Raw genomic sequence first — 27090 nt, forward strand, 5'->3', positions numbered from 1 at the left:
ACTTTTATGTGAAAAGCATCAGAACACTTCACAGTCACATTTGAAATAAACCAAATGTATAGATGCATAGATGGACGGATGGACAGACAGATGAGATCATTCTGTGTTGTCCCTTTCATTTTAATGGTCTAATTAAATTGATCATAATTAAAAAGAATGTCTAATCAATTGGTCTCATAAAACAAATAATTTAATTATTTATTAAAAATGTAACAATAATGCCCTATGATTATATATGCATTATTTTTTCAGAATTCTGGATTCTCTTTTAATTTTTCTGGATTCTAATACTCATTTATTATCAAAAACAGTGGTCAAATTAATGCATAAAACGAATTAATCTTTCAAACCGTAATAAAATAAAAAAAATAATAATTCCTTTAAATTCTTGGTAAACAACAGAGGTTTACAGTTTAAATGAAAACATGGAAAAAATTTGATATTGTGTAATATTCCTCAAAAATATTTAATGTTATTTTCACAGGGCCCTAATGAGAGAACAAATGAGAAGACAGATCAACAGATATTCTGCATGTTAATGGATGGATAAAAGATAAATGCACTATACCTGTATCTCCTCAATGGTGTGGACGATAAAAGTGTCCTGCAGGTCTTCCATGGCTCCTTCCATCCAGTTGTTAAAGGGCGCTGCCCTTTTGGCAAACTCCAGGTACAGCTGATCAATCGTTTCCAATAGTTTCTCGGTCCTCTGAATAAAGAGACAGAGCCAAGACACACATATGAGTGTGTCACCAAAGCAGCAATACTGCCCTTTCCTGCGGGTCAGAATAGAAAGGATTAATTCCATGGGGGGTGTATAATAGAAGTGTTTTACCTGCAAGGCCTCGCTGCGTTTCTGAGTTAAAACCCCCAGTGAATCCCACTGATCACAGATCTGCTGACAGCGAGCATTAACACTGGGAGAGTCATAGTACTCCAACTCACTAGAGAGAGAATGAGAGTGAAACTATTAAACTACTTCAACAAAAGATTACAGATTATGTAAACTACAGATTAAATGTTCTGTGTGTTCTGCTTTAGAACAAAACATTTAAGATATGAAGCATGACGCAATGTCTGGATCAGATCTTTTGGTGCGTTTACTGACTTAAGCTCCTGTGCGATGGCAGCGATCTGTTCCACTCTGTCCTGATGAGCTGCAAGGTCACTCTCAAACGCCTCATGCTTCTTCAGCAAAGCTTTGATGTCCGAGAGGGAAGCTGTCTCAAAGTCTTTCTGCTGCAGCATCTCCTCCTTACCTACAGGGAGCAGCAAAAATCAGCCGTAGTGAGAATGAGGAATTCTTCAATTCTTATAAACCAATAAAAAGAAGCATTACCGTCAGTCCAGGCCTCATGGATGGCGGCTTTTTGGCGGAATTTCTCTGCAAGGTGGTCGAGTCTCTCCAGTCTGCGAATCTCATTTAGTAGCCACTCTTCATAACCCTTCTCTGCTCCCTCAAGACTTCCCCAAGCATTGGAGATATCCTACACACGCAGATGATTAATTGAACATCACAGATCCAATTAAGAGAGTGAAATGCTCTGAATCCTGGGGAGATACTTAGGTTGTAAGTGTGTTAAGTTCTCACCGAGACCATCTTCCCCTCTGAGGGCATGAACGCAGGCCGGTTGCTGAGGCGGAGTTTGGTCTGCAGTGTGTTGAAGTTGATCTCCAGCTGACATTTCTCCTGAACTTTGGGTGGTTTGTGAAGCCGTCGGTAGTCCCGGAAATCCTCCAACTTCTGCTGCATGGCCTGCATGGTGTTCTCTGGAACGCGGTTCTCCAACCATGGGATTGTTCTGCGAATCCACTCCAGGAGCTAAAGAGAGCAAGCGACAGAAAAAAATGGGGGGAAACAACAAAAACAGGGGGGAAAAAAACAGGATAAAACATTGGAAAATGTTGGGAGCAAACAGAATGAGATCAAGGAGGTAGAGAGAGAAAAAGAGAAAGTTTTAAATATGGTATATATTGTTTTTCATTATGAATTTGACGCAGGGTTCACATAATTTAAAATGAAATTTCAATGACTTTTCCGGTCATTCTGGATTTTTTTTGTTTTTTAATTTTATCTTATTTTTTTATTATTGATATAATTATTGTAGAATTATTTCATTTAGAGATTCCTCTCACAAATATTGAATATTTTGAAGCTGAGCATTACTAAAACAATTAATTTTCAGTACAAAAATTTCCATGATCCTTTAAGATTTTCTTAATTTTCTGCATGGTCTGGAAAGCAGAATTTTAAATGCCCTGTTTTCAATGACCTTAACAACACTGTAGAGTAAATGCGCTAGACATTAGCTGAGTTTCGGTTACTGAAACTTCTCACTGGCACTAAATGAGCACAGGTTGAGACAACAGGAGAAGAGAGGCGGGAGACGAGAGGAGAGGAGGATGGAAGTGAACAGGAGAGAACATGAATGAATGTGCTCACATCACTGGCCAGTTTCTCATAGTCTTCCATCAGTTGTTCGTTCTCCTGATTGACAGCCAGGACTTTGCAGATCCGATTGGCTGCTGTCTCGGCCTGAGGGGGTAAAGGACAGAGTGAATCTGCTTCTGTTTCTGTGGAAACCACATCAGCGCCATGGCAACGCCGTTAAGGTTCTGTGTGTTTAAGTGCGTTGAGGTGCTCAAGTCATTTTATTACCGTTAACCAAATGCAATCAACTGCTATGTCAATATCATATAACCCTTCTGTGCATGTTTAATTATAAATGTGTGTATATTTGGAGGGGGGGGGGGGGGGGGGGGGGGGGGGTAAGGAAGTGAGTTGCAAGTCTAAAAGCTAGAAAGGAAGAGGAGAAAACAATGATAAGCTCAGTTTAGCGCTGTCAGTGACAGACAGAGTTCAGGCAGTGCCTCTCAGTTTTATGACCATCTTATGAATGCTAATCTGAAATTTTGCTTATGTTGGCACAAAATTGTTATCAATAGTGGATTAAGAAGTTATACTTTTTTTATTGGAAAAGCTGCTGTGAAAAGCGTTTTTTTTTTTTTTACCATTTATGTTGAACAGTGCAAAGGTTTAACTTTTTAATTGAAAAAAAATCTATGAAAACATGAACTGCGCACAATTTCAGTTTGCATTGTTCAGCTGAATTAAATTTTTGTTACTATTGATGTTATTTTTGTATTTTGTGTTTAAAATAAAAATATTTTAAAAAACACACATATTATAGAAAATAATATTTATATTTAAATTGATTACGATTAAAATCCAAAAATTAATCAAACAAAAACGTGATATTGCTATGTAGAAATAATACTGAACTGGCCATCAAAATATCAAAATTCTGTCATCATCCACTCATCATCATGACACTCCAAACCCAACTTTTGATTTAATAGTTTTTTTAATCCTTTAGAAAACAAAGAGTCTGTGACTGCCACCAAAACAATATAATATTGTCTTTTCTAAATAAATTAGATAGTTTGGTCGAGATACAATTACTGGACCATGATGACACCAAGTTTTTAAAAAAAATCAAATTATTGCACACAACAATCGTGCATGGGTGTGGATGTGAGGAAGTTTTTCTGAATGCAGAACTGTCTGGTGGGTTTACAGTCAGATTCATGCCTTATAAGAGTTGACAGGATCTGAATGCGCTGAGAACACACACCCAGCATATAGAAACTATTTATCGAGGGATGTTAGTCATCAGCTCAGAAACACTCACAAAGAGTTGAGGAAACCCAGCTGGATGTGATGAATCAGCACAGTGAAGTAGTAACTTTCACCCTGTCAGTGAGGAACATGCTTTCTCTGAATGAACTATTACTATCTAAAGTGAGTCTATCTGAACTGATTCAAATACACAAGTCTGTCTATACGGATTCAGAATTCAAAAGTGTAAACATTCTTTTGTGGTATATGCTGCTTATGATGAGGCTGCTCTGGCTTAAGGCTCAAGAGCTTGTCTAAGCTGGTTCACTGATGAGGAAATGGCTATTGATTTTAAACTAAACTGGACTAAGTCTGTAATAACACACAATGAATTAGGAACAATAAAAGTCATTTGAAGAGGAATGAACCGACCACTCCAGTGAAGCTCGATGTGTATCGTCGATGTGTATTTTGATATGTAAAGAAGTTTGATGGTTCTATACCAGAGCCCTGTGTGTGCATACAGATGTGTGGAGAAACAGAGCTAGGTGTGTTATGTAATATTACAGCAGGGTTGCCATGGAAACAGCCATGCTGTTAAATGCTAAAATATCATAATATGCATAAAATATAAAACATAAATGCTAAAATATCCCTTTTTTTCAAAAAGGAGTTCAGATTAGTGAAGAACACATCTCTTACATTTCTTTATTGCTACTGCTTTTTAGGGTTCTGATGAAAGCAGAGATCTGATTGGCTGTCTAGATTTGACTGGGTTTGTGAAGCTTGTGTCCTGATTGGCTGATGTCTGTCTGCGCTCACCTTCTGTTTGCCAGAGAAGGCGTGGTAGTAACATGACACATACGTCATGATGGCCTTTTCATCGGGACGCAACGTACTAACGATATCTGCCCAGGGAAAGAGGGAGCAGGAAGGAGGTGGAGAGGAAGGGAGAGAAAAAAAGCACAGAGTAAAAGACTGCATAGACACAAAGGCAAACGGGGCACAGTTCTACAGAAATGATACAAGGCATGAAGAGGTCTCCAGGAAGTCTCATTGACTCCGGGAACGTTTGAGTATTTTTTTTAGGAGACTGGAGTGGGGACACACTCATGCCTTCATCATAAGACTTCATTTCCTTCATGCAACAGGTGGAAAGACTCATGCAACTGTAGGAAGAGCATGAGCCCTGAGGGGCGGAGCTGAGCACTGCAAAGAGTCCGAGAGAGGCAGACTGTTAGGAGTAGGAAACCACGACAGCCAGTAATCACTGCTACTGGTGATCACAAAACCCATTGAGCAGAAACAGAGTGAGGGGAGGGACGTATTGGGTGAGTGAAGAAGTTCATGACATTGGAAGGGGTGCCCTGCGATACCTTCTGCGCCCCAGAGAAGGCATGGTAGAAGCTAGAAACGTAGGTCATGATGGCCTTCTCATCAGGACGGGCTGTACCAACAATATCTGTAGAGAAAGAAGGGGGTGATATTAAAGTAATGAGAGAATAAATTAATAATCAGAGCACATCACACACACTTCAGAGGCCCATCTGAGGTGACTTCCTGTGTAAAGAAAGCATTGTTAATGTGAATGGATATGAAACTATCATAATCAACCTAATTAAGCTAATCATCAAAATGTTTGAAAAAGTTTAGACTTTGCTGAAGGAAATACTTTAAGCAACAAAATAGTTAGGTTTTTGGTATTTGTGTAAATGAAATATTCCAGTATAGCCACTTGATACTTTTCTCCTTTTGTTATAAATCAAAAGTTCAGATGCAAATTATGCTGGTTTAAATGTCACAAAGCCAATTTTATCTAGCTTGTGGATATACTTTATAGCTGTAAAATGTCAGCTTTCATTACAAATTAAAGTTCAATTAAAGGGAAATGTATTGATATAATAAACATGATATATTATAATAAATAAACAAATATTAAGAGGGAATTATAGTAAATATATATTAGTATAAATACTATAAATGTAAAATTTATATATATATTTATCCGTATAAATCTTTTTTCTGGGACCTTACACTGTTTCTGGGACTGCTACACTGTTATAATAAAATTTATTATTTTTTGTGTTGGGGCCAGTAAAAATGTGAATTTGTGTATTGTTTTCTATCTGTGTGAACTAAAAAACAACAATGTTGACACTGTTTTTCTGTGTAAAGTGGCTTTATGTTTAAATAGAAAGTTGCAAGAAAGAAAAGATAGTTCAATATGCAAATAGATGTAAGAACGAAGACCCATTTCAATTCATTATGCAAATATTATTCCCATCTCACATGCTAAACATTCTATCAATCTAAATCAATGAACGATTTTCTAACTTTGATCTTAAATTTGTAAAAAAAAAAATATATATATAAGTTAAGAACAGAACACCAAAGCTGTGTGTCAAGCGGTTCGGGCTGAATTCATTGTACAAGCTTAATACTTAGGATTTAAAAATGTTTGAGGAACATCAATCTAGTGCAACAGTGCAACAATCTAAATGTGACCCTGGACCACAAAACCAGTCTTAAGTAGCACAGGTATATTTGTAGCAATAGCCAAAAATACATTGTATGGGGTCAAAATTATAAAAAATTTTAAGCCAAAAATCATTAGGATATTAGGTAATGATCATGTTCCAGAAAGATATTTTTTCAATTTCCTACCATAAATATATAAAAACCTAATTTTTGCTAAGAACTTCATTTGGACAACTTTAAAGGCGATTTTCTCAATATTTAGATTTTTTTGCACCCTCAGATTCCAGATTTTCAAATTGTTGTATCTCAGCCAAATATTGTCCGATCCTAACAAACCATACATCAATGGAAGTTTTAAAATATTGACCCTTATGACTGGTTTTGTGGTCCAGGGTCACAAATAATGTCCTAAAAATCCTTTCGAACAGGCTATGTTAAGGAAACATCCACAATCTTGCCTGCAGTAATGGGGTGAAATTCAACCTACACACATACCTGCAGTCCTCCTACAGCACTATATTTAGACAGAGGTCTAACCTAATTTCACAGTGAAGTGGAACAGAAAGAAACCTGTCCTCTACATGTCTCACCTTCTGCATCCAGCATCTTGGGGATGTCCAGGTACTTTTCAGCGACATCAAAGGCGGTGTTCAGATTAGTCATTGGGTCGTCCTGAGTGAGAGCAAACATCAAAGCATGGGTCATGGTCTTTCACAACTGCTGGTCTCTATATGTGGTCAGAGGTTCTGGTAATGTCTCACCTTGCGCAGTTTACCGTAATCAATGAGCTCTGGACGATGTCTGTGAATGAGTGCACAGAAGCCCAATCCATCCTTCCAACTGACAGGGAGAGAGACAGAAAGAGAAATGTAATATATGATGCTGTAGCTCAGCGTTCAGTTGCAGTATCTCTGTCAGTCTTGATCTTTTCCCATCATTCACTCTGCTTCTCTCTAATGCTCATTTCCTGTCTGCTCACCTGATGTGGAAATTCTGGATGTTGACATTTTTGTAGGGAGCTGTTTTTCTCTGGCACCACAGCAGCAGGCCTTCTTTAGCTGAGGTCTCTGCACATACACACACACACACACTTGTATCAAATGGAATCTCAGGGGTGGAAAGATAAAATTGTCATTTTTAAATGACTCACACATTCCTGATCTTATGTTTGTATTAAACAATGAATATTCAGAAATTCAAAAGAGCAGAACTGTATTTTTAGTCAGCCATTCTGTTCACTCTCATGTTATTCAATAAACACAAATTAACTGCCTACCTACTGCCTTTTTCTTCAAGATCTAATGCACCACTTAGGCTATAAACTGAAAAGTATGTATGTATGTGTGTGTGTGTGTGTGTGTGTGTGTGTGTGTGTGTGTGTGATATTTATATATACCCTCCACTGAGATGTCCTGGATGGCAAAGCGGAGGATAATGGTCCAGATCATCCCCAGAGTCATCTTAGCGTTCCCATCAACAATCTCTGAGCAGACACACGCACACCAGCATCACATTTACTGTTACAGCTCAACAATGAGATCATTTTACAAACTAAAGCCATATCAGAACCAGAAAGCAGCTTATATAATTCAGTTCTGCATTGACAAGAAATTAGACTTGCAAATATAATAAACATGCAGACAGTTTACCATTTACAAAAACCTATTTAATTTTCTAGCAATATATACATAATTTATAAATGTTTTTTATTTATTTTTATAATTTCACTTTATTTTGCATTACAGTTATAAAAACTTGTGAAAAATGCTTTATTGTTACGAAAATAATGACACTTCAACAAACAGTTCAACAAATATGCTTCATTAATTAATTATTACTTATTTTTCTATTTTGATTTTCTGCTTACTTCACTACTGTGAAAATTCCTCTTGCATCCCTCCACCAACCAAAATACACATTATTTTCATTATTTCAATTATATATATATATATAAGCTTTATTAATTAGGACTGTAGAGAGCAGGTTGTGAGCATTAGAGAGTATTTAGCAAGGTTATAGAGTCTAAAGTGCAGTAGAATAGATTTGCTAGGTTATTTTCTTTGATATGAAAACAATGTAACTAAACTATCTAAACTTTCGTTATACTTATAAAATAAAACTGCTGAACATGTACCCAAAAGGGCCATTTTGGCGACATTTATAAATGGACAAATGGTTTATAAAGGCTAAATAATATAAAGACTAAATAATGTATGAATTCATTTCTAAATATACCAAAAGTTTCGTTTTAATTTTTTTACACATAGATGAGGATGGGAAGTCCCCATTTAAATATCTAGCTAAATATGCGTTTCCTCTCCCTCTTCTTAAGCTAATCTTATAATTCACTCTACACACATCCCAGTATGTGTGTGTACGTGTATACCGGCTCTGCCAGACACACACACACAAACTGGTAACAGTATGTGACCAAGGCAAAGGCTTTGGTAGATGGCTAATCTGTCTGGAATGCTGCTCTGGATTATACATAGAGAGAGAGAGAGAACAGCTAACATGAAAAATACACACACACACGTGCGTGCGTGCATGCACACACACTATAGATTGGTCTAATATATGTCAGCTATAAACAGCATGTCTAACCTATTCAACTGTATGTAATGGGGAGGGGCTTTATATGACATGAGATACAAGCACATATCACGTACAGGCTGAGCTTCTGATAGTCATTGATCTCACATGCTGAAATGCTGAACTCATGACCCTGGAAGCCTGCAGGATATAGGTCACTGCTGAAGGGGGGGGACCTACCCTCTGCTCCAATAGAAACCAGTTTGACTCCTTTGCTTGCAATGAAGTCCAGAGCTTTATTCACATTGGAGATCTTATGGACTCTCATCTTTCCTCTCTCTGGTTTGGCCAAGCGTTCTCCTACAGAGAAAGAATTTAAATATTACATAATATTATATCACACACAACATTCTGCCCTCAGGAGACTTAAACGTGTACATAAATATTTTTTATCACGTGTTTATTCCTGACAGTTATCAATTAACTTGTAGTATGCAAGTTCTATTTTGAGAAGAAAAAAAAATTACATTTGTTTTTTTACGTTTGTTTTTTTGCAAATTTGTATGAACACAGATGAAAGCAGAGTTTCCTGATTCAGATTAGATCCACAAGCTCTTGATTCAATTAAATTTGGCTTGTTTCTAATTAGTGATCGACCGATATTGATTTTTTATAACCGATACCGATACCAATTATTTGCATGTCTATGTGCCCGATAACCGATATGCAGAACCGATATTTATTTACAGTTATAAAGTCAATAAATGACTGCGTGAAGTAAGTCCATACTTCACTTTGGTTTTTCCTCCTTTCAGTCATCTTAACAAAAAAGTTTTTGAGAATTAGCAGTCTTTCATGCAGGGCTCTAGACTCATTCTTCCCACTGATCTCACTTTTGCGCACGAGCACATAATTTGGTTGCAATTTGTTTTTTGTTTTTGCTACAACATTTGATTAATCAATGCATGCTGATGAACTTTTATCATAGTTTATAGTTATATGGTAACGAAAGTTTTCAACATTCAACTCGTTCTTTTTCATCTGTCTTATTTGTGATTTAAATTTTGTGAACAGGAATTCCTTTTTTCGTGTGCTTTTTACTTTCAAATTTGCGATCTTGGTGTCACATTTTACAAGAACAGATCATTGTCTGTTTTGCTTATATCTATACACCTTTAACTTTTTAAGACTAAAACAAAAGATGGATTCATTGTTATTCTTAATTAAAAAGCGCAACAACAATAAAACAGTACGTTGACAATGACAAACTCTTACATAACATTTATCAACAAAAACGAATAAGACGAGGCATGGCACAGGACACACCACATGCTGTACTATATACCTAGTATATTACAGAATGTTTAGCAAACTCTGAGGAAGCAAATAAATATTAATATATTTTTTTTTTAATTAAGGAAAGCCTCCATAGCATAACCTGAGGTAAACAGCAAAGATAACAAGCTTCTCAAAACGAAAACAAAAAGAAAAGTAAAACTAAACTGGCTGTAGCTGACAGGACTTGCATGTTTTTTCTACAAGAATACCACCACGTTCACCTTCTCTGGTTTAAGAAGCGGTCTTTTACTTTAGTTTGAAAACAAATCCATCCGTTGCGCTCCATCCGCGACGCGCACCTTCACGCTCGTGCTGACGCGGCGAGTATGAACCAGGCTCTACTGAAGCGCTCGTGCTTAAAGCACCTCTCTTCACGTGATCAGTGAAATCTGACTCCTGCTATAATGTGCTGCGGCTGGCAGCGCGCGCTGTATGAAGCAGATGCTTTGGAGTAGCGCAGACCTGGCACTCCTACAAATGCGACCACGTCAAATTTTAACTCGCAAACAATTACCATTTTGGTCGCAGTCTAGAGCCCTGTCATGTTCAATTTAATCTTCGTATTACAACAATAAAAAACATTTTATTTATAAAAAGCTTTAGCAGCAACAATAATATTAGCAGTAAGCAAAATGAACATAGAAAGTCTAATGTTTTCAAATGGAGAAAATAAAGGAAAGGAGTCATATCAACTTCATTTTAGTAGGTTTATAAGCTGTTTAATAGGATAAAGAGTGAAGAATAATTCACTGGATAATTCACGGAATAATATTCTCTGGAATATTGGAATATAACAAGCATTGTATTTTATTGCATTTCTCAGCAGGCATGCTCTAAATTATGCTGCTGACAGCGCGGTTTATCTATGCCTTTACACAGAACTATAGGCTACTCAAACTGCGATCGATCGCGGAGATAATAAATAATTAATTTCCATAGAGTTGTATTAATTTAGATGTTTATAAACGAAATAATGGTTATATAGTAAGTGTTAATACGATTTAGGGTGCTTCAAAAAAGTGAATCTTGTTAAAAGTTACATGCGGTGGCCGTGCTGAGCATTTCTTGAGCATCAACCCGCTGAGTGAACTGCAATATGAAAGCGGCTTCACGAGACTAATGATGAGCATATAGACAACAGAGAGAGAATTACATTCAATGCTTTTCCTTCCAACATGCAATCATTCATGGCTGTATTATTTAATTCAGGCAAAGTTACGTCTTTATTGGGAGAGGACTTGACGGATTATCTATGTGACTCCGACTTCACGAGACTAATAGACCACAGAGAGAATTAAATTCAGCGCTTTTATTTCTACCATGTGCTAATTCATGGCTGTGTTATTTCAGGCAAAGTTATAGCCTATCTTTATAGGGACAGGGCTTGACAGAGTATCTTATTTATCATATTTCTTAGAGCCAAGTTGCATTTAAACTATATATCAGGCATTTATGTAATACATCTAATTTGTGCATTAATGCCTGTAATATTAAATAGTTTACTAACTACAGCAAATCAAGTACCTGCATGCCATTGCTGTCTCGTCTCCCCTCAGATGCGCTGCAATTGCGATCCTGCGCGCAATTCTGAAAACGTCCACAAGATGGCGGTGTTTATCGGGGAATCCGATATTACAAAACCGATATTCGATTATGGAAAAATACTTAAATATCGGGAAAAATATCGGTAAATCGATATATCGGTCGATCTCTATTTCTAATTATTTTAAGTATATTTCGGTCTATTTTGCTTACACAAGAAAGAAATTCTATTGGCTAATGCTATAAATAATACACTTTGTGTAACTAACTTTGTGTAACTAATTTTCATATCATCATAGAAGATACAAGCTTTAAAAGGTAGAGGGGTGGACTGGGTTCAAGGTGGGACTGTGGTTAGAGGTCACTGACCTGAAATGACCTCTAGGAGCAGCATGAGTTTGAGTCCGTCTCTAAAATCCTCCTCAATGTTTTCGATCTGCGTCCCTGCCTTTCGTAGATGAGAATTGCACCATGCAGTAAACGTCTAAAAAAAGAGTGATTTAAACACAAAAAACACAACGCAAATTTAAACTGCCTGGAATGTGCAAGACTTGGCAGAAAATTCTATAAAACTTCAATAGGTTCACAAAATCCACACTGAAATGTGCAGCTCAAATGGTTAAGATCAGACTGAAATGATCAGTAACAAATGTAAGCATTTCAGAAGAATCTGCAGAGCTGTAGGTGCTACTGCTACACAAAGCCTGAAAGAGCACACGAACGTTATGTTGATAGTACAATACAATACTAAAGAAACTGTAATTTCCTGATGATATGACCAATTTAACCAGTTGTATTTATTTCATACACCTGCGCTATGCAAGCGCTTCAATACTTTGGTACTCCTGTATTCATCTACATCTATTGTGACAGTGAGAGAGAGAGTAGGGGAGGGTAAGCGCTCGACAGAGGTTGTCATGGCAGCGCTGATATCTGTGGCTTCAGGATTCTTCGGTATGTTAGCGAGCTGATGAGAAACAGCTGTGGAGCAGAACAGAAGCTAAACACACACACACACTAATACGATTGATATGCCACTTAACGGAATCAGAGACACTTCAGATTATGCACGTAAACGCAGGAGTTTGTTCCAACTTTAAGAGGTGAGGAGAAATGTCTAGATCTGGACATGAGGAGAGACAGTACTGCTACATGATGGGATACAGCCGATAACCACGAGTGGGCTGGGGTGTGCAGTTTAACGATGGATTATGGGTAATAGAGCGCAGGTCAGGTGAGAAACATTGTGGAATTTGGCAGCTACCAAAAGGAAATGCCATAACATGGGAATATCTGGAGGTCAAGCAGGAGGATTATAAATTAATTCAAGAGGAAGTGGAGACACTGGTTGGCAAGCACACACACGAGAGCATGACTGCAAAATTCCAACTTCAGTAAGCAAATCAAAATGTGAAAGAATAAAACCTATGAAGCTATCAGTTATACACACTTAAGCATGAAGACAAACTCTAAAACTAGAGAGCTACAATAAACACATAGTACGAGCTACCATAAGTTTCTATCTAGATTTCTTCCCATAAAAATCACTGAATGTGCCCACTGTAGCATGTCATGCTTTTAGTTGAGGGATGTGCAAAACAACATGTTTTTAACTAGCTGCTGGGGTGCCTAAGCGACTATTCAACTAATAGTTTTTTAAAGAAGTCCTGTGTAATTAGGCTGACTGGTTTTCTTAGGGGGGGCATTTACATAAGATGCATTCTTCTTTTCATGAACAGTTCGACAGAGCACTGAATTTAATGAAGGGATGAATTTAAAGATGTAACTTTTCTAAGAGGGATTCACCATGCAAACAGCTAAAGCACAGGATGCTGTTTGCATGCTAATTAAAGTTTTCCTTTCTCTATGGAGTGTTACAAGCTGTTTGTGCATAGATAAGATCCTTGAAGTTGCAAAGACTACAGTCTCAAAACCAAAGAGATATTCTTTATAAAAGTTAAGACTCGACCACGCCCTCCTAAAACGGCTCATTTAAACACGCCTCCACATGTCTACGTCACTGTGTGGGAAGATTTGCAAAACACCGCCCAAATGTATGCAAAGAAAGAAGGCATAACTTTTATTCTCGCTGTAGTATTGTTGCTGCCGCCGGCGCCGTGTCCTGGAGACACTGTGTTTTGTTCTGAAAGCTTCCAAAAGAGGACACAACTAGAAATCAGTGGTTAAGTTGTGTTTACAACACTCTTCCAGAACAGTTCATCCCAAATATTGGAGTGTGTGCAGCGCATTTTACGGAGGACTATTTCCTGAACCTGGAGGAGTAGCCTACAATGCTGGCTTGCACAAAAGCTTTTCTATAAAGTGGGGCAATTCCAACTTTGCAAGGACAGTCTGGCGCTTCTGACTCACAGCCTGTAAGTACGTTTTCTTATTTAAAGAATTTGCCACTGATGATTCAAACGTGAGTTTTGAGCTGTGTAGAGTAGTGCTTGTTGTTTCTCGTTTCTCCGATCACAAATGCAGATATGGTGATGTTTATGTGGCGCGATGCAACGCGACGTGTAAAAAGACAGTATAAGTCATTATAATCAGTAATAAGAAACAGAGCAATTCCAATAGGGTGCTCACACCATCTGTGCTCGGGCTCTAATTATGTGCCCACTGGATGCAACAAATGCCTCGTTTATAATGGGTTTTATTGTTTTTGTGTGGTCGCGCCGGGACACAGCATCACAATACGGTGAGGGGCGTAACATTTCCGTCACACACTTGAGGTATTCGGCCAATCACAACGCACTGGATAGCTGGCCAATCAGAGCACGCTTCGCTTCTCAGAACGATGAGCTTTGTAAAAAATGTATGCGTTTCAGAAAGGCGGAGCATAGAGGAGCAACAATAATGTACAGTATGTGGAAAATAATGTGTTTGTTGAACCTTAATCCGCATAAACACATTGCATTACACCAAATACACAAAATAATGTTCTTTTTACCAACGTCATATGACCCCTTTAAATGCTAAAATTTCAAAACTAATACACACACACACACACTATCATTCACAAGTTTGGGTTTTTTAATGTTTTTGAAAGAAGTCTCTTATTCTCACCAAAACTGCAACAAAAAATCAGAAAAACAGTAATATTGTGAAATATGAATAAAATTTTAAAATAACCGTTTTATATTTTAATATATTTTAAAATGTCATTTATTTCTGTGAAGGCAAAGCAGCCATTACTCTCTTAGTCTTCAGTGTCAGATGACTCTTTATAAATCATTCGAATATGCTGATTTGGTGCTCAAGAACCATTTCTTACTTTTACTATCCAAGCTGAAAACATGAAATCTTGGAATTTTGGAAACATAGAATCTGATGAGAAAAAACTTTCTAAAAAAAAAAAAAAAAAACAGCATTTACTGCCACTTTTGATCAATTTAATGGGTCCTTGCTGAATAAAAGTATTAATTTCTTTCCAAAGTTATGGAACCCAAATATGTAAGCAATATAAACATTATGAACATGCATACAGTTTAGCTCGATTTTTGAGAATAAGCTCTACTTCTAAAGATATACAGTATATACATATATAGCAATTCACACTAAGCATAAAACGCACCAAGCCTATGCGCACAAAAATGTACAAAACAAAAAGACACATTCACACATGCACATATTATCTATGCAGAGGCATGCAAATGTATACTCACATATACAAATGCATGTAAATATAGTCTCACAGGCAGCAGATCTCTGCTCACTCAGCAGGAGTGCTACTAGATTTCCTCTCACACCTGCACCACAAATATTTCTTCATTATAGCTCTTTAACCCTCTGTTTCACTCCTTTTCTTTTCTTCTTTTCCTCCTCTCTCTCTCTGGTGTGAAATACAGCTCACCTCAGCTCATCATCCTGGGGTTGCCATAGCAACTGAACAGAATGCCAGAAAACCTACAATCAGGCGATCTGAGACACACGCATACACACAAACAAACTCCCCCATAAGCCAAGCAAATGACCTGTTTATTTACAGCTATAGTGAAAACTGTTTTCATAGAACATCTCTCAAATACAGCAGCCCCAAAACGTTTGTGGGCAGTGGGCACTCAAAAATCTTTAAATACAGACATGTGCACCACAATCTGAATAAAAAATAAATAAATAAAAAATAAAATAAAAAATTTAGGCCTTTAAAAGTTCAATGACACTTTATTTTAAGGTCCCAATTCTCGCAATTAACAATTAACTACAACTTTTGCCGCAATAAACTCCTAATTTGCTGCTTATTAATAGTTAGTAAGGTAGTTGTTCAGTTTAGGTATTGGGTAGAATTAGAGATGTAGAATATTGTCATGCAGAATATGTGCTTTATAATTACTAATAAACAGCCAATTTGTTATTAATAGGCTTGCTAATAAGCAAATAGTTAATAGTGAGAATTGGTCCCTATATTGAAGTGTTACCAAGTATAAACTATCAATCAGGCGATAGAAGACATGTAGCAGATTGTATTATCAGAAAACTTCTGATCATATTTGATCATATAATTTAGAGGCCTTTGACATTTGCATATCAAATATGATAGAGTAGGCTTTATAGGGTTAAAGAGGTAATAATTTACCCAAAAATCAACAAATTACACTTAGATTACCTTTGATGTCATTTAACACTCCATTAAAAAGTACATTTTCAAAAACACTAATAATGTAATATCAATCTTCAGTGTAATCTTTAATAGATCTTAACATGAATATGCATTCTGATAGAGTACATTGTAATGTTGTAATGTATATATTTACTATTTATAAAAATAAAGTGATTTTAGATTTTAGTTTTTTTATTTATTCAGACAAAATATTGTAGAAATGTAATAGTATTTAATAACATTTCTAATTATTTAAATGTAATATTTAAATAATTAATTTTAATATTTAAGAATTATTTACATTTTATGGAAGATATCCTATAAATATGATCAGCTTTTCATATCAGACAGAATTTTAATATCAGCACATACAGTCATGGCCAAAAATATCGGCACCCTTGCAATTCTTGCAAACCCTTTTCTCAGAAAATTGTTGCAGTTGCAAATGTTTTGGTACTCACATGTTTATTTTTTTACACTAAAAAACAGAGAAGAAAAGTCAAATCTGATACAGTTCCACACAGAACCCAAAAAATGCACTGGACAAAATTATTGGAACCCTTAACTTAATATTGGGTAGCTCCCCCTTTGGAAAAATTAACTGAAATCAATCGCTTCCTGTGACCATGAATGAGTTTCTTACACCTCTCTACTGTAATTTTGGACCACTCTTCTTTTGCAAACTGCTCCAGGTCATTCAGATTTGAAGGATGCCTTCTCCCAACTGCTGTTTTAAGATCTCTCCACAGGTGTTCTATGGGATTCCGATCTGGACTCATTGCTGGCCATTTCAGAACTCTCCAGCGCTTTGTTTGTAACCATTTCTGAGTGCTTTTTGAAGCGTGTTTCGGGTCAATATCCTGCTGAAGACCCATGACCTCTGGTGGAGACGCAGCTTTCTGACACTGGCCACTACGTTGCGCCCCAAAATTCTTTGGTAATCCTCAGATTTCATGATACCGTACACACAGTCAAGGCATCCAGTGCCAGAAGCAGCAAAGCAACACCAAAACATCTTTGAACCTCCACCATGTTTGACTGTAGGGACTGTGTTCTTTTCTTTGAAGGTCTCATTTCTTTTTCTGTAAACAGTGCCATGATGTCCTTTACCAAAAAGCTCTACTTTTGTCTCATCTATCCACAGTACGCTCTCCCAGAAGGATTGTGGTTTTGTCACATAAGTTTTGGCAAACTCCAGTCTTGCTTTTTTATGCCTTTGTGCCAGCAGTGGTGTCCTCCTGGGTCTCCTACCTTTTCATTCAGATGGCGATGGATAGTGCGAGCTGACACTGTTGTACCCTGTGTCTGCAGATCAGCTTTAATTTGTTTGGAAGTTAATCGGGGTTCTTTATCCACCATTCGAACAATCCTTCGTTGTAATTTTTCATTAATTTTGCTCTTCCGTCCACGTCCAGGGAGGTCTGCTACTGTGCCATGGGCTGTAAACCTCTTGATGATATTGCGCACAGTGGACACAGGAACATTAAGATCTCTGGAGATGGACTTGTAGCCTTGAGATTGTCCATGTTTTTCAAAAAAAATTCTCTCAAATCCACAGACAACTCTTTACACTTCTTTCTTTTCTCCATGCTCAGTGTGACACACAACACAAAGGTTGAGTCAACTTTTCTCCATTTTAACTGGTTGCAAGTGTGATTACTTTATTGCCCACACCTGTTACTTGCCACAAGTGTGTCTAAATACAAATTACAGGAGCATCACATGCTTGACAAGCAATTATTTCTTACAATTTTAACAAGGTGCCAATAATTTTCTGAGAGAAGTGTTGCATTTTCTGACAGAATTGCAAGGGTGCCGATATTTTTGGACATGAGTGTACCATTTTATGAGTGGCCATTTTATGTATGTATAAGTGACCAAATACATTTTGGGGCCACTGTACATTAATTCTCAGTGTGAGAGCCAGAGAAAGACATCAGGAATTAAACTTCTCAACACACAAATGCCTGTGCAGCTCCACTCACTCAGGTGTGCACGTGCGACAGGTGTAACAGCTGTTACCTGTTTAAACAAAATACTGACCGCATACACACACAGACAATGACATCATACCCTTTCAATGGATGAAATGCCTGTCTGTCTCGGTTTATCTTTCACATTAGTGCTGTTTGCTAAGGCAAACATCATTACTACTTTGAACAAACCCCTATGTTATGTATGAGACACATAACTCTCGTAAAAATAATTTTTTTTCCCCATCCGTTTCTCTCTCTCACCCTTTATCTGTCTGTTAGCAGGCTGTTTGTTGGTGTCTACTGGCTTTCTCCTCCAGACAGGAAGTGCTGATCAGCCCCTGAGACGCGCGGCCCACTGTCTCGGTTCCACACACATTCCACATTACCCCCCCACACACACACACACACACACACACACACACACACACACACACACACTACACCCTCCTAAGGTGAGTCTGTCTCTTATTTTCACGTTTCCAGACACAGAGTTTAATGGCTCATTAATAATCTTATCAACAACGCCAGCGGCTTCACTTAGAGCTAAACGCTGACTCGCTCGGATCGCTGCTTTCACGTTAATTAAACTTAAAACACACACAGTGTATGTGCACACACTTACTCACTGCGGCTCCCGGCGATGTTACATTATCTATACGGTTTTGTGTGAGGAACAATAAGGCCTGGTTCTGGGTAAGTCTGTCGGACAGAGACAAGGAACAAAGTCCTCGTTTGGAGCACATCATCAGGTTAGGAGCGGCACATAATGATTTGCATGAAGACCTTGACTTTCACTAAGATTAAAAAAAGAGTCTGACTTGACATATTTGACTTTGCAAACTGCAGAGGCGAAGGAGGATCAAACAGAGTCAATAAAAAAATTTTTTAACAACGCACACACACATCAAAAAACTGCATCCCGCAGCATCTCGGTCTGGCTCGAGCACACACGGTCTCAGCAAATGTGGCAGCATTTTCTACACTATTGTGGAGCTATTCAAGCTGTTCTTTCACTGGCTGAAAGAACACAGTGAGGGATAAAGTACCTCATCACATCCTGACATTAAACTCCAGGGCAGGAAATGACAGAGACTGTGTCATGCACATCATCATGCATGTCATTCTTGTGGGGACAGCTGTCGTTCACAGACGTGCTGCTTATGATGTCATGAAATAATGACGCATCATCTCATGAATAGTAAATACGTATGCATGAATAAAACATGATCTTACTGTTTTGAATGAAATCATGAGACAAACTTAATTTGAGCATTCCATTAATCTTCCACTGTATGTACTAGGATTTTGTTCAGTCTGCCCTAATACATTTTTTAATAAAACACAATTGCATTTGTGGATCAGTGGATGAATATTAAGAATGGTGAGACATAGCAAGCTGCAGAAAAGCAATAAAATGGAGCCTGTGTCAGACAGCTGCAGGGCTGTAACCACCATAGTTCTCAATATTCAGATATGGTCAAATTGTCCTCCCAATATTTGATATTCTTGATGCTGCTCTGTTTGCTGTTAAGATGACAGAAAGTTTGTGTTTTAGACTGGTCTAACAGCATTCGTTGATGTCAAAATGATTGAGATGGCCAACCAAATCAAAGAAGGCAGGGTTCACTGTCCACAGAAGCCAAACGTGAATGCCAGCTCAACTCTTCAGTTTTAAGAGTGAAAGAGTGCAAGTTTGGTAGCCAAATGTTAAATGACCAAAGTAATAAGTGATGCTGAATATGCAAAATATCACTGTTTGGAATTGAAAACACATGATTTATGTGATTGATGTAATGTAATTAATAATTGAATGTGACAAGACATTAACAGAGCTGTTTTTTGCATATTATATTAGGCTTATGACTAAGATTGAATGTGTGCATAGTGTGAATGAATTTAAAGGAAGAGTTCACCAAAAATCCATCATCTTCATCAATACAATTATATATGCACAAAATTGTTATAAATAAGGCATTACTTTAAAACAAATTCTAGATATTTTAATTTCTCTCTTTTCATCTGTTAATTCTTTGATTCCTTGAAAAATTTAAATAAAAGAAAGAAAAACATTGACCGTGTCAATTGGTTTGGTTCCCATTTTTAGAGAGATGTGACACTGTTGCTGTCGGTTTCTACAACTGGTAACAACCGCACTGAATGCACAACATTAAAAATATCAAATACTAATGGTGTATTATCACTCGTAGCAATACACTGGGTAAACTAGAGCTTCTGCTCAAGAACTGAAAATGTCATCTTTCAAAAAAGTGGTAAAAAAAAAAAAATCAGGCATGCAATGACGACTAAGGATATCACGTGTTATATGCAGACCTACGTGGCATCTGTATCCGCAGAACTCTACATAATTGAAGCAGATGCCATTCACAATGTTTTACACACACCCTGCCACTTGTGAGCTGGCTTATTAGATATTTTGGCTAATTGGATTATGCTTTCAGCTACCATTAAGAGTATAGTACTCACTGAATGCTGCAGATTTCCCCTAAAAATCACCAAAGAAACATGGGAAAAAAGTTATTGATGTAGAGATGGAATGTGTATGTCAGTATCTTTACAGAGAATTTTAGATTCTTGTTAGATCTGAGATCTGCGACAGATTTCAGGAATCTCACCTCAGACCGGCTTAAAAACAGCCACTGTACCACTGGGATACTCAACTTACCCCTCTAATACAGGTAGAGAGAAAGAGAGCAAGTGAGAGAGACAGAGAAAAACCAAGGATTGATTGCGACAAGTAGACCTAGTTTAATTCTTTAGACTGAAAAAGCCAGAAAAGGTTTTTCCCCTCCTACATTAACTCTTTACTACCCTGAAGACACACACCAAAGAAAATACACAATGCAGATTGTCAGATAGATACAGATCTCAGAACCCAACTATATGTGACTGATTCAGATTCACTAGAGCTGAACTGTTTCCTGTTTTTGAAGATCTACATTTTTTCTTATCAGAGCATCAAGATCTGCAAACAGAACCATTTAAAACCTGCCCAAGGCAGACTGAACTACTGCAGTATGGAAACACTTAACTCACTAGAACTGTCTGCACACTGCACGGCACTGCAGAACAACTTTCAGTATTTTTATATTTTCTAGAGGAAATTCACTACTATGATGTTAGGATACAGTTGGTAGAGAGCTGCTTGTGGTCCCTGGATACTTAAAACGTAATTTAGAAATTCAAAGTACTTCAGTTCAAATGTTCAACTACCATTTGAAAGTATGAAAATGATGATACAAATAGGTTTATAAAATAGTCTCAAGTCAACCCTTATTAAAATACAAATTAAAATGTGTTTTAGTTCACTTGAGACTACTTTAACCTATTTTTATCAATATTTTCATACGTTCAAATGGTAGTGCAAATACCTGCGGTAAAACTTCTGTTGAACATTGTCGCAAATTTGAATGCAATATCAGATTTTCACATTTAAATGAGCTTTGCTGAAAACTCTACTTAGTTATTTCTGTGCCACTAGCAGCACCAATAAAAATGCCATCTGCTTGTTTGAATGAAACAACATTGACTTAAGCCCCGTTCACACCAAGAATGATAACTAGAAAGGTAACGATATTAGCGTACATACCAGTGGATGATATCGTCAGTTTATTTAAAGGCACACACGATTTTTAGAACTATGTCTTTATCGTTATCGCCCTTGGTGTGAATGGGCCTTCCAATGCCACAATGCCACAACTTTTGGGACTGTGAGGGTTTGAATCCTTTTTCTTTTTTCTTGCAATTCTTTCTGTTTGGTGCCCCTAGTAATGTAGATTTTTTTTCTATAAGAATGAGTGAGAACAGAAGCTGAACTCATAAAAACACATATAATACAGTTCAAAACTATTTGAAAGGTAGTGTAAATGAAAACAGAACATTCACTGAAACCTAACAGATCTCTCTACAAATTGAACTGTGGGAACTGAAGACCCCATAACCCTTCGCTGATTGGCTGAGAAAGCATCAGGAATGGACACGTGTACAAAAACAATGAAAATCTGACCTCACAGATGGGGACAGACAAAAAGGAGAGAGAGTTCATAAGGTCTCGCTGCTGTTTTAAGCTAAATCACCTCACACCTGACCTGTCCGGCCCGAGAGGCTTCTTTTTCTCAAATTGCAGACAAATTCTCACAGACCTACACAGATGTTATTAGACAGGAAAATGCGTGTTTCTGATTCTGTTGGTCCAGTCTGAACTTGCTGAAATACTTTCATGCATAAACATAAACTGCAGCTAATCAGATGGTTTCTCACACACATTCACTTTCTCAGCTCAAATCTACTCCAGATTTGACTTAGTCCATATGTCTTTTATGAGATGGGAGTCAGGGCTGCACTCTATACCTACAGTGTGTGTGTGTGTGTGTGTGTGTGTTTGCAGAACAGACTTCACTTCTCTTTTGACCTTTCAGCCCTGTCAGAATGCAGAACAATAATCAATTTGTCTGACACACACACACACACACACATCATTAAAGTCACAGAGGGTGTTTAATAGGCAGTATGGAGCAAACGTGTGTGTGTTTGTCGTTAATGAACAGTGTCTGAAATTATGCTCTATCACAATGTAGTGCCTATTTACAGAGACAGGGGGAACAAAAACACCTCAGGGCCTTTTCTAGTTGTGTGTCACTCATTTCCATTTAACCCAACACACACACATATACATATAGCATACATAACGGTTAATGTGTCTTAGATTCAAAATATGGTGCAAAACCTCTTAAGGGGTTTAATCTCCTCTCTTAACACTCAGTTAGGTAAGACTGAACATGTCTGGTCTGGTGGTTTTGTCACGGGTTTATGGTCGTAGGAGCTGAAGTGCAGGACTCTGCTCGCATACCTGAGCATGAGTCTTTCCCGCCGGTAGCTGATGACATCATTCAGGAGTCTACAAGCTTTCGAGGGAAAAAAAAAAAAGAAACGCGGGAAAGTTTCCAGCAGCCGTGTACGGGGTCTGTTATTACCATTTTTGGGCAGACTCGCTCCCTGACAAGCCCAGCCCAAACCGCAGCAGATTCCAGCACTCGTTCTCTTTTTTCCTCCCCGTTTTCCAAGGGGGAGGAAAATAGTGTTGGAGCGACAAATGTTTCACTCATATTTCACATAGTTTTTAGACTTCTGTGCAAAAAATCACATCTGAGAGATTTTTATAAACAACCCCTCCCTAAACTAACGGTTAATGCGTTAACGGAGCTGGCATTGGCCTAGTTGGCAACAGAGAACCGGTACTTAATCAGGACCATTAACGGTGCATTGCACTGCTGATGAGCACTGAACATCGTACTAAAATACTCTGACAGTGTTTTCTAGCAACTACTGTTACTGTTCACCACAACTGATGGTATGGTCCAATTCTCGACGAACGACTCTCATGAACCGGTTCCTTTGAAGTGAATCAGCGAGGTACGTTTCTCAAGCAAACAACTCCTATGAACAAATCATTTTGATGAGTCAAAAAGTATTCTGAATCAATATAAGAGGTGCTTAAATTAATCTGAATCACTTTCTGAACCACAGATTATTACTTGCGAATGCGAAATGAATCTAAACTTTAGACTAGACTTAGTCCATGTAGTTACTGACTAACGTTAGTTATTCATATGACAGCGTATAGTTAAAACACATATTTACAAAACCTTAAACATAACATTTTTATTGCAGTTATTTTTTATATATGTTCTGTTGTAGTCAGACGTTACATCATCATTTGGCACACATCATGAGGACTGCAAATACAATACTAATTGCATTTTCTTTCAGAAGACACTTCCTCAAAAGTACTAAAGAATCGTTAGGGAAATGGAATCGATAAGAGGAATCGGAACCAGGATGATTCTCAAGTCTACACGGGTCACACGTTAAAGCGTGCCGTGACCCTAAATAAAGTGAGTTCGTGCTTTCCGCGAGCGCAGCGGATCATATGAGCACAGGCTGCTGTCGCTGGCGGTGAGGAGAATAGGTGGGCGCACGGTGTCCGGTGATCAGGGTCCCGGATCGTTTGACTGGGGGCGGGCCGTCACAGCGCTCAAATGAATGGACAGACTGAACATGCGCACTCCCGCAACAGATGTTCCTGAAGTTTCTTATAATGAAGGCTGGTGCTTTAGGAATATGAAGAATTTATAAGCTTTTGGTTTTCTGTACTCCCATGTTTTAAGGGAAACAAATATTATACATACAATATAAAAAAAAATCAAGCATGCGTCGCAGTCACAGAGCAAAGCCAATTTCACAGGCAGCCCACAACTGAATAACCGTAAGGGCCACATTGCAATATGTTTTTTTTTCTCTCTTCTGCTTTGTAAATTCCCTTTGTACTTAAACCGGTGTGGAGAGATAATAGCGCGTAACGTTGCGTTACCTTTCGCTGTTGTTTCTCCCAGGCGGGGTCAAGCAGCAGATCTCGGTCCCAGTCATCTTCTGGCCGCATATAGTCGATCTCTCCTCCATCATAGTGATCATGATGATGTTGTTGATGGTGGTGATCCATTCTGAACTGCTGTTCCTCTCTCTCTCTCTCTCTCTCTCTCTCTCCCACAGAGCGCTGCAGTAAACACTCCCGTGCGCACTTAAAACGATGGGCACTAAACTAACGTCTCTGCCTCGTTTCCCCTGCCCCGTTCACTCTCCCCAAAGTCCGTCTCCTTGTCTTTCTCGTTCTGTCCGTTTTTTTCACGGCCGCTATCCAGAGTGGCCAGTAGGCAGAAGCGCCAGCACGAGCATCGGCAGCAAAAACTTCACAGTAACAGAAAAAAATAAAAAGAAGGACGACGCAGGGCGCCTGATTGGCTGATGCGCAAACCCTTAAAACCCGCCCACTAGAAAACGCTCGGTGGTGATTGGCTAATATCGCTGTCCTTTAATAGATTTTGGTGTAGGTTGTCTGCATGGACGTAGGTATTGGAAAAGCTTTCAGGCATATTTGTGCCACTTGAATTAATTGCAGGATGAATTTATGTTTGTATTAATTTATTTAATGATTTTTAAATCATTGTATTTCAATTCTTATAAAATAATCCTTTAATGTTTTCTCACTGCCCTCCAGGTGACCACACCCTAAGTTGTTTTATCTCACTGTGTCTCAGGTAACAGCGCTCATGTTCTTCTCTTAGGGTGGAGGAAAGTTGTGGGGGATACAACATCCAAAGAAATCTCCCATTAGTATTGTTTAATAACTAGTATCCCTGCTAGAAAATCAATATTAAGCTGCTTTCCGCTGGTCCAACTGGTCATTAACTAGTCTGGTAGACCATCTTGGACTAGCAGCAGATACCAGTTTGTGGTGGTCAAGCTGGTTTTTGGAACATAGTAGCTTGATCACCAAATAATGACCTGCTTGCACCAATTATTCCAAAACACAGCTACCATCTTAAGCTGGAATTTGCCAACAGGGTAACAAGCATATGAAACTTTCACACCATTATAAATTATGGGAATAGATAAAAGACTGAAAGTGGAAGTCTGCCTGCACTGGCAGGGGATATCCCTTATATTCATCACCTCTAACCAGGGGAAGAAAGGCTGTGAAGTTTAAGATTATGAGATTTCCTTTCTTGAATCCTTGTGGTTATTTCTGGAACAGGATTGAAATGATTAGTTCTGTTTAATCAGGGCATGTTTGAACAGCTATTGCGTGCTCTGACGCAAACAGATGTTCGTCTTGTGAGTATTTGATGCTCTGCATCAGCAGAACTAGGGCCAGCTGTTCATTTCTGTGATGTACAGCCCAGATCAGCTTACTGTATTGCCTTTTTTCCTTTCATAAATCTACAATACACTTTCCCTGAAGTCACTACTCAGTTATATTGCATGCATTAAAACATACACATATGGACACTTCACATGATCATTCTGCAATAGAAATGAATTAAAGTTACTGCAGTTTACATCTTGAACTCCTAACTGTTTTGTTATATATATATATATATATATATATATTTGTTTATTATTGTTATTCTATGTTTTAATGTATTATACATTGTTATATGTTCTGCCATCCGTCTGTCAACTACAAAAATGTGTTATCATATCAGGTTTTAAGCATCGAAGAATTTCAGTGTCTATGACAAAAAACCTTGAGCTGTGAACTTTTGTTTTACTCTTTGTATTTTTATTTTATACTGTACTTTACAATATACTGTGCTGTACATTAAACAATAACATATAGTATTGTACTGCAATAAAGCACCCTGATCCTGTCACTTTTGTCAGAGCTGTCAAACTTCACACCATTACATCACATCTTCAGTGCAAGGCATCAGTTCAAAGTCCACCTCCTGCCTCCATCCTCCCAGCATTCCGAAGAAGGCTGTTGTTTGGGACTGAATGCCTCTGCCATGTAGGGTAAAGCCCCCTCCTGGTGAACAGAAGTTCCCCTCTGCAGAGGCTGTACCTCACTGTCTGGCATACACTCATCATTTAAATAGCGCTTTACCATAGATTTTTTTATTGTTTTCAAATAAAGATATTTCTGACTATTACAAACTAACCTTAACCCAAAATATATTTTTTTTCATAATATTAAGTTTCATATATTCATCTGTCTGTTTTATTTATTTTAGATATTTTTTGTCTCTATTTGAGGACCTAAAAGAACGTTTTATCTGATTTAGCAAAAATCTAGGAACATTCTTCAGCAATTTTATCCCTAAAAGTATGAGTAGGTCAGAAGCACTCACTGTAGTCTGGAGCGCTCTTCCATATATGGACAAACTTCCAAGCGGCGAATGTTTAGGAAAGTGACGTCACGGGGTTAGGCGCACAGACAGTGAGATCTTATTCTCAACGCTGCCTCTTAATCAAAGCAGTAAAACTCTCGCCAACTTAAATAAAACCTTTGTTGTCTGACTGTATTAGATCTCAAACGTTCTCAGACGATTTAAAACAGCACCAGTGTAGCTGCTTAGTCAATTTTCTGAATTCAGATCACCAAACTTGGGAACTTTTGACCCAGGAGTATGTAAACAGGAAACACT

At 37.9% G+C, this 27090-nt stretch overlaps 1 protein-coding gene across 4 annotated transcripts in view; it reads right to left on the minus strand.

The window, feature by feature from the left end:
- The window catches only part of actn1 (actinin, alpha 1), a 30814-nt gene extending 5940 nt beyond the window's left edge, over positions 1 to 24874 (minus strand). For 3 of the 4 annotated variants that reach the window (XM_079437152.1, XM_079437151.1, XM_079437153.1), the window contains exons 1-14: positions 24477 to 24874; positions 11879 to 11993; positions 8870 to 8989; positions 7494 to 7580; positions 7077 to 7164; positions 6859 to 6937; positions 6688 to 6769; positions 4996 to 5081; positions 2444 to 2536; positions 1592 to 1822; positions 1340 to 1487; positions 1109 to 1259; positions 836 to 944; positions 569 to 709 (exon numbers count right to left, since the gene is read on the minus strand). In XM_079437152.1, the coding sequence (XP_079293278.1) occupies positions 569 to 709; positions 836 to 944; positions 1109 to 1259; positions 1340 to 1487; positions 1592 to 1822; positions 2444 to 2536; positions 4996 to 5081; positions 6688 to 6769; positions 6859 to 6937; positions 7077 to 7164; positions 7494 to 7580; positions 8870 to 8989; positions 11879 to 11993; positions 24477 to 24605 (1659 nt within the window). In that variant the 5' untranslated portion in view covers positions 24606 to 24874. Of the gene's footprint in view, positions 1 to 568; positions 710 to 835; positions 945 to 1108; positions 1260 to 1339; positions 1488 to 1591; positions 1823 to 2443; positions 2537 to 4441; positions 4528 to 4995; positions 5082 to 6687; positions 6770 to 6858; positions 6938 to 7076; positions 7165 to 7493; positions 7581 to 8869; positions 8990 to 11878; positions 11994 to 24476 lie in introns of all 4 variants that reach the window. The other variant, XM_079437154.1, reaches the window with a different exon arrangement.
- Positions 24875 to 27090: the final 2216 nt, after the last annotated feature.

This window comes from Barbus barbus (genome assembly GCF_936440315.1).
Source record: "Barbus barbus genome assembly, chromosome: 16".
Classification (NCBI taxonomy): domain Eukaryota; kingdom Metazoa; phylum Chordata; class Actinopteri; order Cypriniformes; family Cyprinidae; genus Barbus; species Barbus barbus.